The 11422-nt window shown below is 62.3% G+C and overlaps 1 protein-coding gene and 1 long non-coding RNA gene across 5 annotated transcripts; both read right to left on the bottom strand.

Annotated features, from left to right (window-relative positions):
• Window positions 1–416: 416 nt before the first annotated feature.
• On the bottom strand, window positions 417–5782 carry LOC123381563. The gene is made up of 2 exons (XR_006588709.1): window positions 4598–5782; window positions 417–2879 (listed from the first exon to the last, which is right to left on the bottom strand). It is a non-coding gene; the product is annotated as an uncharacterized LOC123381563 (long non-coding RNA).
• Window positions 5783–5798: 16 nt separating this feature from the next.
• LOC123381562 (translation initiation factor IF-2-like) lies at window positions 5799–9749 on the bottom strand. 4 transcript variants are annotated; one of them, XM_045043035.1, is made up of 5 exons: window positions 9191–9749; window positions 7718–7830; window positions 7269–7575; window positions 7088–7177; window positions 5799–6830 (listed from the first exon to the last, which is right to left on the bottom strand). In XM_045043035.1, exons 1-5 carry the CDS (start codon window positions 9552–9554, stop codon window positions 6808–6810), a joined length of 897 nt encoding a protein of 298 aa, XP_044898970.1. In that variant the 5' UTR covers window positions 9555–9749; the 3' UTR covers window positions 5799–6807. The 4 variants fall into 4 exon arrangements, 1 of the variants encoding a protein (XP_044898970.1); XR_006588707.1 differs by lacking the exon at window positions 5799–6830 and having other exon boundaries at window positions 6923–7177; window positions 9191–9338; window positions 9591–9749; XR_006588706.1 differs by lacking the exon at window positions 5799–6830 and having other exon boundaries at window positions 6923–7177; window positions 7718–7826.
• Between the last annotated feature and the right edge of the window lie 1673 nt (window positions 9750–11422).

Genomic DNA, 11422 nt, shown 5'->3' with positions numbered 1-11422 from the left:
GGCCGCCCACCTCCGCGTGGGGCCCTCGGCGCCCTTCTCACTGGTGGCGCAAAGCTGACTGTGCGGCGGGAGCGGCACTTGGATCTCAAGAGAGCAGGGCTGGTGCGCACTTGGCCTTTCCCTCGGGCCGTGATCCCGAACGTTCACCAGCCGATCAGAACCCCCGCCTCACAGGCGCACCGGGCTGCCGGGCCCGCCAGCCGAGCCAGTGCGGTCAGGTACGGTCCCTGGAGCCGTGTGGGTGGGCGGGAGGAGGGCTCAGCGGGGGCCGGGGTCAGGCCTCTCAACTTCCCTCCTGGCATAGAGACCCCAGACGCTGACCTCTGCCCGGACACGCCATCTTCCCCGGGGACCGCGGCCCCGCCGAGTCTCGGTGGCTTCCAGTTTCCCCCCAGGGACTCACACACACACGGGAAGCCAGTGGTAGCGTCTTATTCTGTGGACTCCCCCCCCCACCTCATTGGAAATCACGTTCGAGAATGTTCGTAAAGCGTGGGGTGTGGGGGGCAAAGCCCCAACCCTGCACGAGGAGAGCCGGACGGCCAGGACGGGTGCTGCCCGGCACCGGGTTCGACGTGGATTACCGCTGGCTGCCCGGGTCCTCAAGGAGCCTCGCTCAGGGTCTGCTCCCGACTGCGGTCAACCTCCGGGCGAGTCGGGGTTCAGGGTCGGTCGTGTCGAGGAGCAGCAGGCTGCCCCCCTCGCTGCCCTCTGCCGCCACCCTCACCAACAAGCGATCGGTGGACCTAAGAGGGCCGACGGGGGCCCCGCACGGGCAGGAGGGCGGCAGAGACGGGGTGGGGCCCCAGCTCTGGCCTGGGCCCTGGGGAGGACAGGGCGCCCGTTGCCAGAGACAGACACTGCAGGAGAAATGACACGGATGAAGAGGTCTGGGGCACAGACGGGGTCAGAGAGAGGTCAGGCAGGTGCGGACTCAGGGGGCGGGTGGGGATGGGGACCCCAGCCCGTGCATGCCCCCCGAGATCACCCGGGGCCCGGCAGTGAAGGCAGATGAGCACCCAAGACCAGGCCCCGGGGAATGTCGGGGTCGGGGGAGGCTCCCCGGGGCCCCAGGGCTCGAGGCAGGGCGGGACCCACCGCGCTGAGCACTCTGACCCGAGACGCGTCCACCTGCCTGTGTTCGTTGCGTGTTTTATTTTCCCTATTTTATGACACCTCCACATCTCTGGGGGCCTTGCCGGCTGGGGAGAGACTGTCCCTCCCTGGGTTGTGGGGGGAGCTAATTCCCGGAGGCAGCAGACGTCTCCCTCGCAAACACGCCTTTCATTTACGAAGCAGTCAGTCTAGAGCCCACAGCCGCGTCCACCTCCCTCGCCAGCTCTCACACACAGGCCGGCGCTCCCCCTGCCCGAAGTCACCCGGGCCAGGGACCAGATGGCTAGGGACACCCCTGTGGCCCAGAGCCCGCTGGAATCACTCCGACACGCCAGTGCTGAGCGTTCGCTGTGACTCGCACCCTGGGCCTTGCCCGTTCCTTCCCGGAGAAACCACCGCGCAGGCTCTGGGCCGCGCTGTCCCGGTCCTTCCTGCCCGAGACGGAGTCTGGTGCTTTGCCACGTGCCCTGGGCGGTGTGACCTCTCCTCTCGAAAACTCTAAGTAGCACACTCTTTTACGGTGTCATGGATTTCTCCGTGTCATCGTTGGTCGCCGCCATAAAATAAATCCTGCGTGGATCGTGAGCCGCCACCCAGCGTGGCCCTCCGGGGCGTTGGAACGCACCCCTCCTCGTGCTCCCCGGCCGAGCCCGGCGAGCAGGCGCACCTGACTGGACCAGGTGCACGTCCACGGTGGGAACGCCGCGGCCCCGGCCTCCCTGGGCCTCCCTCCCACACCCCTGCTGGGCCTGCCGGGAGCCCAGACACTTACTGACTCTTGCCTGGTTTTTTCCTTAGTCTTTTGGCCAAAAAATGCCCCAGGATAATGAAGAAATCTATTTACAGTAGCGATATTCAGTCTGGTGCCTTCTGGAATGAATTAGCCACAGGAGAATTTGAGTGGTTTTTTTTTTTTTCTTTTTTTTTTTTCCCCTCTTCGTAAAACGGTGCAGCCGGAGCGGGAGGGCTGTTGGCGACGCGTTTCTGAAGCTCCCGAGTGATGTGCCCGATCCACCGGGCTCGAGCCGCTCGGAGCCCCAGCCTCCGCTCACGCCCTGCGCTTGTCTTGACCACAAAGCCGCCCGATGACCCCGAGATCACAGGGTGCCCGGCACCGGGAGGCTGACTTTTGGGTCCCTTTAATTGTGACCTTCGCCTGCCGCACAGTCCCCGTTCTGAAAGCGAGTTATTTATATCTGCTCCTCAAGGCAGGCGCGCAAGACGCCAGGCTGGCGGTAATCCTCGGGCCCTAATCTGCGGCCGACTGTTCAAACAGACTTGGGTTCTTAGAACAGAACACAACTTTCTTCATTTCAGATGCTCACTAATTCAGACTGGCCCTGGGCCACGGCCACGGGCGGTGCAGTTCGGCCTTTGTCTGCAGCGGGCCCTCCCTGCCCCCTCCCGGGGCCTCCCTCTGGCGGGAGGGAGCAGAGGCGTTGGCCGTCGCGAGGCCTGGTCTCCTGCCTTCGTGGACGAGTGTGTAATGAGAGCCCCACATCTGCGCTGACTCACTGTGCAAACATCCTCCGCCCGCCGGCCCGGCCGCGAGGCCCCCTTGGGTTCCCAGGCTCGGGCCACACTTGTGCAACACGGCCCAGGACTCGGGGCTCTCGGGCGGGGCCGCTAGAGGTGCTGGGCCAGGCGCTCAGCCAGCGGCCTCTGGTTCTGGAAGCCCCTCCTGGACTCTGCCGGGCCCCCGGGGGTTCTCCCGAAAGACCCGGGTCTCTTTCCGTCTGCTTTCAGGGCCGGGAGAGGCCGGGCTGCGGGTGGACATCCGCGTCGAGGCCGGCCCCGGCCCCATCGCCGTCTCCCACGTTTGCTTTCCCGGGAGGCCCCCTCCGGGGACACCCCCGCCCCTCCGTGCCCTGGCTGGCCCCTCCTCCCCGGGTACCACCCTCTGGGACCCCCACCATTGCTCCTTGCGGTCCTGTGTTCCCTCTGTGCCACCCCGAGTCATTCCTCTGGCCGTGGCTGCTGTCTGCCCGGCACCTCCCGGCCGGACTGTGATAGCCTGCCTCCCACGCCACACGCCCTCCATCAAGCTGGGCCGCGCTCAGAGGGAGGGAGCCTGGGCGGGGGCTGGCCCTCCGCCTCCCTCCCTCCTTTCCTTCCTTCCGTCCTCTCTTCCTCCCTCCTCCCTCCCTCCCTCCCTCCCTTCCTTCCTTCCTTCCTTCCTTCCTTCCTTCCTTCCTTCCTTCCTTCCTTCCCTTCCTCCTTCCCTCCTTCCTCCCTCCTTCCTTCCTTCCTTCCTTCTTCCTTCCTTCCTCCCTCCCTCCCTCCCTCCCTCCTTCCTTCCTTCCTTCCTTCCTTCCTTCCTTCCTTCCTTCCCTTCCTCCCTCCCTCCCTCCCTCCTTTCCTTCCTTCCTTCCTCCCTCCCTCCCTCCCTCCCTCCCTCCTTCCTTCCTTCCTTCCTTCCTTCCTTCCTTCCTTCCCTTCCTCCCTCCGTCCTTCCTTCCTCCCTCCCTCCCTCCCTCCCTTCCCTCCTTCCTTCCTTCCTCCTTCCTTCCTTCCTCCTTCCTTCCTTCCCTCCTTCCTTCCCTCCCTCCTTCCTTCCCTCCCTCCTTCCTTCCCTCCCTCTTTGCCTCCTCTTCCTTCCCTTCCTCCCTCCCTTCTTTCTTTCCTTCCTTCCCTTCCTCCCTCCCTCCTCCCTCCCTCCCTCCCTCCCTCCTCCCTCCCTCCCTCCCTCCCTCCCTCCCTCCTTCCTTCCCTCCCTCCTTCCTTCCCTCCCTCTTTGCCTCCTCTTCCTTCCCTTCCTCCCTCCCTTCTTTCTTTCCTTCCTTCCCTTCCTCCCTCCCTCCTCCCTCCCTCCCTCCCTCCCTCCCTCCCTCCCTCCTTCCTTCCTTCCTTCTTTCCTTCCTTCCTTCCTTCCTTCCTTCCTTCCTTCCTTCCTTCCCTTCCCCCCTCCCTCCCTCCCTCCTTCCTTCCCTTTCCCTCCTTCCTTCCTTCCTTCCTCCTTCCTTCCTTCCTCCTTCCTTCCTTCCTTCCTCCTTCCTTCCTTCCTTCCTTCCCTCCTTCCCTCCTTCCTTCCTGCTTCCTCCCTCCCTCCTTCTTCTCTGTTCCTTTCTCTCTTTCTTTTCAGGTTGGTTTCCCTAGTGCTTAGCATGAAGTTTAACTTACAAAATGTACTCCACAAATATTTGCCGAATGACTGAATTGGTGAAGGGGCCTTGCAGAGCCCCCTGAGGACTCAGCCCTGAATTCAGCAAATATTCAGGAAGCATCTCCTAAGTGGCAGGTACATACGTTCTGTGCTCTGTGCTCAGGGACCTACTGGCTTTGCCCCCCCCAGTCCCCGAGGGCACCCCAGGTCTGTCCCAGAAGGGCTGGCGGGGGCCTGGGGTCCACATGGGCCCACACTGCAGGGTCTACTCTGCTTATCGGTCTCTGAGGCCACCTCAGGCCAAAAGCTGGCTTTGGCACAATTTCTTGGGGATGGGCGTTAGGTGTTAGGAACCTTCTCCCTGGCCTGGGGGCTGACCTTCCACGTGGGTCCTTAGCTGCTGGGAGCCTGGTGAGGTGTGTGCTCCCCGCACTGGTTGGTGTCCATAGATGTGCTGTGAGGCTGTGTCCCCAGGTGGCACCTACGAAGGATGTGCCCCGTGCAGGACTGGACACAGGTGACATTTCCTCCTCTGCAGAAGATGCGAAGATGTCACCCACCCCGTCCAGCCAGGCGGTGGCCACAGAGACCTCATCTGCTGGACCGTGGGCGCCCCGAGCCAGGGCTGGAAGGATGGGGGGTCCCGGAGGAAGCGGGAGGAGCCGTGCTGCGGGCAAGAGAGAAGCTCGAACAGGGCCCACCCAGCCGTGCTCCAGGCAGGACCCCAGGAGCTGTCTTCACTCTGTCTTCCTGGGTGAGGACCTGACCCGACCCCCAGGAGGCACCTGCCTCAGCCAGGGCGCCCCTGGAAGAACCGGGCCCCGGGAGCCCCGCCTCCACTGCCCATCGCCACCCACGGCGAGGAGACAAGTCTGAAGCCCAGCCCTGCCCCCTTCCAGCCACTCGTCCGTCCCGGGCACCTCGCTCGTCCTGGAGCAGAGCCGACTCCCCCGCCTCGAGGGCACATGCCCTGCTTCCGCTGTCCCCAGAGCAAGAGTGAGCGCCCACCTCTGTCAGCAGGTGTATTTCTTACCCGGCATCCTGAACTCGGCTTCAGTGTCTTTTTCCAGAAAGCCGTCCCTTGCCCCTGCCTGGGCTCCCTTGCCTCACATCTCAGGGCACCTCCCTGCCTGGCCGTGAATGAACGGAGGTCTGGAGCCTGCCTGGCACCCAGCACGGAGACTCGTGCATATCAGTGTCACCCACGGTTGTCCGCACACCCTTCCTGTGGAGGACCGTGGCTGCTTGTCCCCTGGGAGGGTGCGTAGTCTGGGGACTTCCTGGGGGAGTGGGCCTAAGGAAGGGCATTGGAGAGCCATGCCACGGATGGCTCCGCAACAGGGAGGCCGATGAAGCTGAGAAGATGCCTAGGGCGGCCTGAGTTCCCATCCCCGTTCACATATTAGCCCTTTGAACTTGGCCAAGCTCCTTCTCCTCTCTGGGTCTCGATTCCACCATCTACAAGCTACAGATAACATCAGGACCTACCTGCCTGGGGCTTGTGACGGCGCCACTAATGGAGGAGAACGCCAGGCACAAGGCCCCCAAAGTGATTGGCGTGTGCCTGACTCGGGGTCACTGTGGATGATTGTGCAGGTTGTGCACTGCACAACTCCAGGGGTCTGTCCGTAGACCGCCATGTGACTGGTGCCCCCTTGAGTTTACAGTGACAGTCTGCACCTCTTCAGCGGTGACCCATTTCCCTCCAGGAGTACTGGGGAGCCAAGGATGGGTCTACGGGCTGAATGGGTCACTCTCAGTTCCACGTCGAAGCCCTAACCCTCCATGTGATGGTATTGGGGGGCTTTGCGAGGTGATTAGGTTTGGGTGAGTAATGATGGTGGTGTGGTCAGACGAGGGTCCTTACAGGCGTAGGGGGCGGACCAGAGCTCTCTCCCGCCGAGTGAGGACGCGGGGAGGAGACGACCCTCTGCCGGCCAGGGGGAGGGCTCTCGCTCGGAACCGAATCTGTGGGCAGCCTGATCTCGGGCTCTCGGCCTCCAGAACTGGGAGAAGTGGCTGGCCAGGCCGTGGCGTGTGACAGCAGCAGCCCGAGCGGACGGACGGCGTGGCCGTGAGTGGCCACCGTGCTGCCCCCTTGCCTCCACGTCGGTGTCTGAAGGAGGCCGCATGTCTACGACCCTTGGCTCCTTTCCCCAGATGGCTGAGGTTCAGGGAGAAGGTTCTAGACTAAGAGTGGGGAAACTGGACGGGACCAGAGCCGTGTGCAGGTCAGCCCCCAGGGGTGCCTCAGTGTCCCCACCTGTCGGATGGGACCAGACTCTCTATCATCTGGGGTCTCGCCGTGCAGAAGCTCCGTGTCTGCAGTTCGGAGGAGCTGAGAGCAAGTGTGCGCCTTGCACGCAGGGGCACACATGACCCTCAGCCCTCGTGCTCCGGCTCTCTCCGGGACAGACTGGGGACGCGTCCCTCGCCGGTGGCGCCCGAGGACCCAGCCTGGACCCGGACAAGCCAGTCTTCCCCTCTCTCGGGCTTGCCCTGGTCTCGCCGGGGGGAGAGACGCCTGCGACTTACGATGTGCAGCTTTGTGTAGAGGCCGGGACGGCTCCCCTCGCCCTTCCCCGCCTTCAAGCTTCTCCGCCTTGAAAACCTATTCCAGCAAAACCAAGATCAAAAAGAATGTATGTTTTCTTTTTTTTTTAAAGTTTATTTATTTTGAGAGAGAGAGAGAGAGAGCAAGCGGGGAAGGGGCAGAGAGAGGGAGAGAGAGAGTCCCAAGCAGGCTCCGAGCTGTCCGCACAGAGCCCGACGCGGGGCTCGAACTCAGGCACCGTGAGATCATGACCTGAGCCGAAGTCGGACGCCTCACCCACTGAGTCACTGCGGCGCCCTGAGGGGAATGCGCACTTTTTGGCCTTTGATCCTGCTGGATTCCAGGCTCCCGGCCGCCCCGTCGTGACCGCACGCACGTCCGGTCCCGCGCTGTGCTGGCGGCTGCTGTATTTGGAGGCGGAAACTTGCGTGAGGCCCGGTTCTGCCCTGGCACCACACAGGGAACCCCGCGCCGTCCCTCCCGAGCCCCACAGACCCTGGTGCACGGGGCGCTCTGTTTGCCGTGGGATCCAGGGCACGGTCACTTGGCGTGCGTCACAGCCGGGGGCACCGGGGGGCCGGGGGACCGGTGAGCCACCCTCCACGTGTCTCCAGCGGGCAGAGCTGCGACTGGTCAGCAGACTCGACGGCCTGGACGAGGGGGCTTGCCCTGTCTGTGCGCCCAGGCCCGCGGTTCCGGCGGAGTCTGCGATTGTCATCAGTCCGCCGGCTCCAGCGGCCGCCGCCAGCTTGTTCCCAGGGCCGCCTGGGCGGGGAGGGTCCTGCGGGCTCCGGGGCGCCTGCTGACATGAGCAGGGGTGGGGGGGAGGGGGCTCTGGGCTCCGGGTGGGGGGGTGGTTGGAGAGCCCAGGGATGCCGGCTTGGAATTTCAGGGGCCTCCCTCTTCCGGGCAGAGGGTGAACCCCCAGATATGACTCGTCCTACCCCGTTCCCATGAGAAAGAGGGCGTAGCTCTCTCCCCAAACACCTAAAACATGTGGATTCTTCAGACATAAGTCGGCTGCTTGGGCTGCGAGTTACATCATGCTGTTGTCTGGCTTGAGAGAGAGGACGGAAGGGAGCGGGTGGGGGAGAGACAGAGGCAGAGACACAGAGTGAGAGACGGGGGAGGGACAGAGACAGAAGAGACACAGAGTGAGACGGGGGAGAGACAGAGACACAGAGTGAGAGACGGGGAGAGACAGAGACAGAAGAGACAGGGTGAGAGATGAGAGAGAGACAGAGACAGAAGAGACACAGAGAGAGAGATGGGGAGAGACAGAGACAGAAGAGACACAGAGTGAGAGATGGGAGAGAGAGATAGACACAGAGTGAGAGACGGGGAGAGACAGAGACAGAAGAGACAGGGTGAGAGACGGGGAGAGACAGAGAAGAGACACAGAGTGAGAGAGGGGGAGAGACAGAGACAGAAGAGACACAGAGAGAGATGGGAGAGAGACAGAGACAGAGAGAGATGGGAGAGACAGAGACACAGAGTGAGAGATGGGGGAGAGACAGAGACAGAGAGAGATGGGAGAGACAGAGACACAGAGTGAGAGATGGGGAAGGGACCGAGACAGAAGAGACACAGAGTGAGAGACGGGAGAGACAGAGACACAGAGTGAGAGACGGGGAGAGACAGAGACAGAAGAGACACAGAGAGAGAGATGGGAGAGACAGAGACAGAAGAGACACAGAGTGAGAGATGGGGAGAGACAGAGATAGAAGAGACACAGAGTGAGAGATGGGAGAGAGAGACAGACACAGAGTGAGAGACGGGGAGAGACAGAGACAGAAGAGACAGGGTGAGAGATGGGGAGAGACAGAGACAGAAGAGACACAGTGAGAGATGGGAGAGAGAGACAGACACAGAGTGAGAGAGGGGGAGAGACAGAGACAGAAGAGACAGGGTGAGAGATGGGAGACAGAGACAGAAGAGACACAGAGAGAGATGGGAGAGAGACAGAGACAGAGAGAGATGGGAGAGACAGAGACACAGAGTGAGAGATGGGGGAGGGACCAAGACAGAAGAGACACAGAGTGAGAGACGGGAGAGACAGAGACAGAAGAGACATAGTGAGAGATGGAGGAGAGAGGCAGAGACAGAGACACAGAGTGAGAGACGGGGGAGAAACAGAGACATAGACTGAGAAACACTCAGGGAGAGACAGAGACATGCTCACGCACAGGCACACGCATGCACACGCACACGTACTCATTCACATATGCACACAGGCACACGCACGTGCACACACTGACGTACTCATGCACACTTATGCACGCGTAGACGCACACGCAGAGGGAGACGACACGAATGCAGAGTTCCGGGGTCCTCGCAGGCTGCCCGCTGTGTCGTCTCTGCTGAGGGCTCTTCACGGGAAAGCACCCCCCCCACCCTCCCCGCCTGAGTTCTGTTACCCCTGCAGCTTCGGATGAAGACGTTGTGTTTTAAAGGCGGGAAGGAACCAGGGTTTGGAGATGGCCAGTCCCATCGTGCAGGGCCGCAGGCTTCCTTTCTAAGGGACTGTCCGGGCACCCCCTCGGCGCAGGAAGGCCCCTCCGTGGCCTGCAGAGGGGGAGGGGAGGGGAGGGGAACCTCGCCCGGGCGCTGGGAGGCCAAGGCGAAGGAGGCCCCGCTCCCCTGGGCATGCGCGCTGGCCCCAGCCTCCGCCCCGCCCTCTCCCCGGGGCCCCGCAGCGCAGACAGGTCCATCCCTCATCTTCCAGGCTTGTCCGGCTGCCCACGGAAGGTGGCTGTGGGGAGGACCCTGCCAGGGAATCATTTGGCAGCCATTCGGGGCACCTGGCTGTTGACGCACCTGTCCTCGCCTTCCATCTCCGGGGCACGTGGTGGTCCCGCTTCTGGGCAGAGGCGGCGGACGAGGTCATTTCCCCTGCCGTGGAAACGGGCAGTATTCCGGGGCGGAACCTCCGGCAGCCGCCTGGGTCAGTGCGTGAAGGCGTCAGGACCTACGTGGAGCGTGAGCGAGCAAGAGACACGCTTCCTTCTTGTTTTCATCCACAGAGATGCTGGGGACACTTGTTTCTGGGCGTACCCGAGCCTGTGCTAACAGATACTGGCAGAACATTCTCTCCTTATTAGAAAGCAGTGAAGTGTGCCTTGGGAAGGTGGGGTGGCTTCTCAAGGTCACGAGCCCAATTAGCGACAGAACAAAGTCCAGGCTGTCTGACCCAAGCCTGGCCCTTGGCGTAAAGCAGGGCCCTGGGAAGCACGGCCCGTCTGGGCTGGCTTGTTCCTCATTTCTCGTGGGAAACATCAAGCCTCCGTCTGACGGTTCGGTCCTCACGGGATGGGGAGAGCGCGTGTTCACAGAGCAGCGATCACGCGGCCTCCGTATTTCTCTGTGACAAGAAGGGCCAGCAGAGCTACCTGGCAGTGAGGTTGAAAGTCAGATGCTGGAATCCTAAATTCCCTGCCCAGCGAGCTGTCACTTGTACAGGAAGGCGCCCTCCCATGGGCAGCGTGTCTTTCTGGAAAAGTGTGCCTAGAGGGTGCACCCCAGCCGTGCGACAGCGCGGGACGGGAAGGCTGGCGAGGCAGGTCGGGCTGAGGGCCGCAGAGGTGAATCCGCCCCGTGTAAATTCTCGCACGTTTGGCTGTAAAGCTGAAAATGCAGGCACGTCTCCAGATGGTCCTTAAGGAGTAAGCCTAGTGATGGAAATTTCTAGAGTAGACCCGTGCCACGTGGTTTGTGTTGTGTAATGCTCTAGGACCTCGGTGGGAGGGGGAGGGGTCCTTTTCCCTGTTTGGGCCTCAGTTTCTCTGTTTCTTGAGGGCCAGCCTGCCCACAGCCGGATCATTGGGACACCCTGGCTGTTTGGGAAGGAGACTCCCCTGTCCCCTGGCCTCTCGCCAACATCCTGAGTGTTTTGTGTGATAATTCACCGCAGGGATTTGGTGTGCCTGCTTCAGCAGTTCTATTCTGAGAGTTTCGGGACATCCCTGGAAATCGTCTGGGATTGTGGAGCCAGGAGGCAACGGCTGTGTCCGTGGTTTGGGATGGCTAACCGGATGGACCCAGAACTTCTGGGAAGGGTGGGCTGTCCCTCCGGGCAGCCCCTGCCTCGCCCCAATAGAGCCGAGAGGGACGGCGCTGGCCAGCCTCCAGAAGGGCCCCCAAGCCCGCCGCCACGTCCGGGCGGCCCCGAACCTCCCTCGGCTTTGATTCTGCAACTTTTTCCAAACCCGAAGCATGATTCACGTCCCAGACCAACTCGCGGAATTTCTGAAACCCCAGAGCGGAGGCATCGTCTGGGCTTCTGAGAGGCTCCCCGGCTCCCACCTTTGGAGGCAGCTGGAAAAAGAAGCTGGGAACACAGGCACCACATTCTTCCTGGATGAAGCAGTCCCCCGAGGGGAGGAAGTGATGGCCAACAGCCTGGGTGACTATGGGGCCGTGGCGGCTCGGGAACGTCGCTTGGACTGATCCTCCTCGACGAGCCCGGTCCTAGTGGGGACCACAGGACGGCGCACGGCCCGGAAAACTGCCATTTGCTGACCCAGACCGTGGGCTTTGTCTCCTTCCCGCCCACTGTCGCTTTCCTTCCCGGCGGGAGGAGAGTGGCTCTGTCCCCCGCCCAGCTGGGACACCATGGCCACCGCCGCCAGGGGCTCGCCTGCTGCCGCAGG

Source organism: Felis catus, chromosome D4 (assembly GCF_018350175.1).
Source record: "Felis catus isolate Fca126 chromosome D4, F.catus_Fca126_mat1.0, whole genome shotgun sequence".
Taxonomy (NCBI): Eukaryota; Metazoa; Chordata; class Mammalia; order Carnivora; family Felidae; genus Felis; species Felis catus.
This window is presented reverse-complemented; position numbering and strand designations above follow the sequence as displayed.

Excerpts from the sequence above, each read along its gene's own strand:
- LOC123381562 (XM_045043035.1), bottom strand. The coding sequence starts at position 9,554 with ATGATTCCCTGGCAGGGTCCTCCCCACAGCCACCTTCCGTGGGCAGCC. Across the intron at positions 7,831-9,190 it reads CTTCATCCGAAGCTGCAGGG|CCAGACAACAGCATGATGTA; the intron begins GTAACAGAACTC and ends CTCTCTCTCAAG. Across the intron at positions 7,178-7,268 it reads AGAGCGCCCCGTGCACCAGG|CAGCCGCCAGCACAGCGCGG; the intron begins GTCTGTGGGGCT and ends CTCCAAATACAG.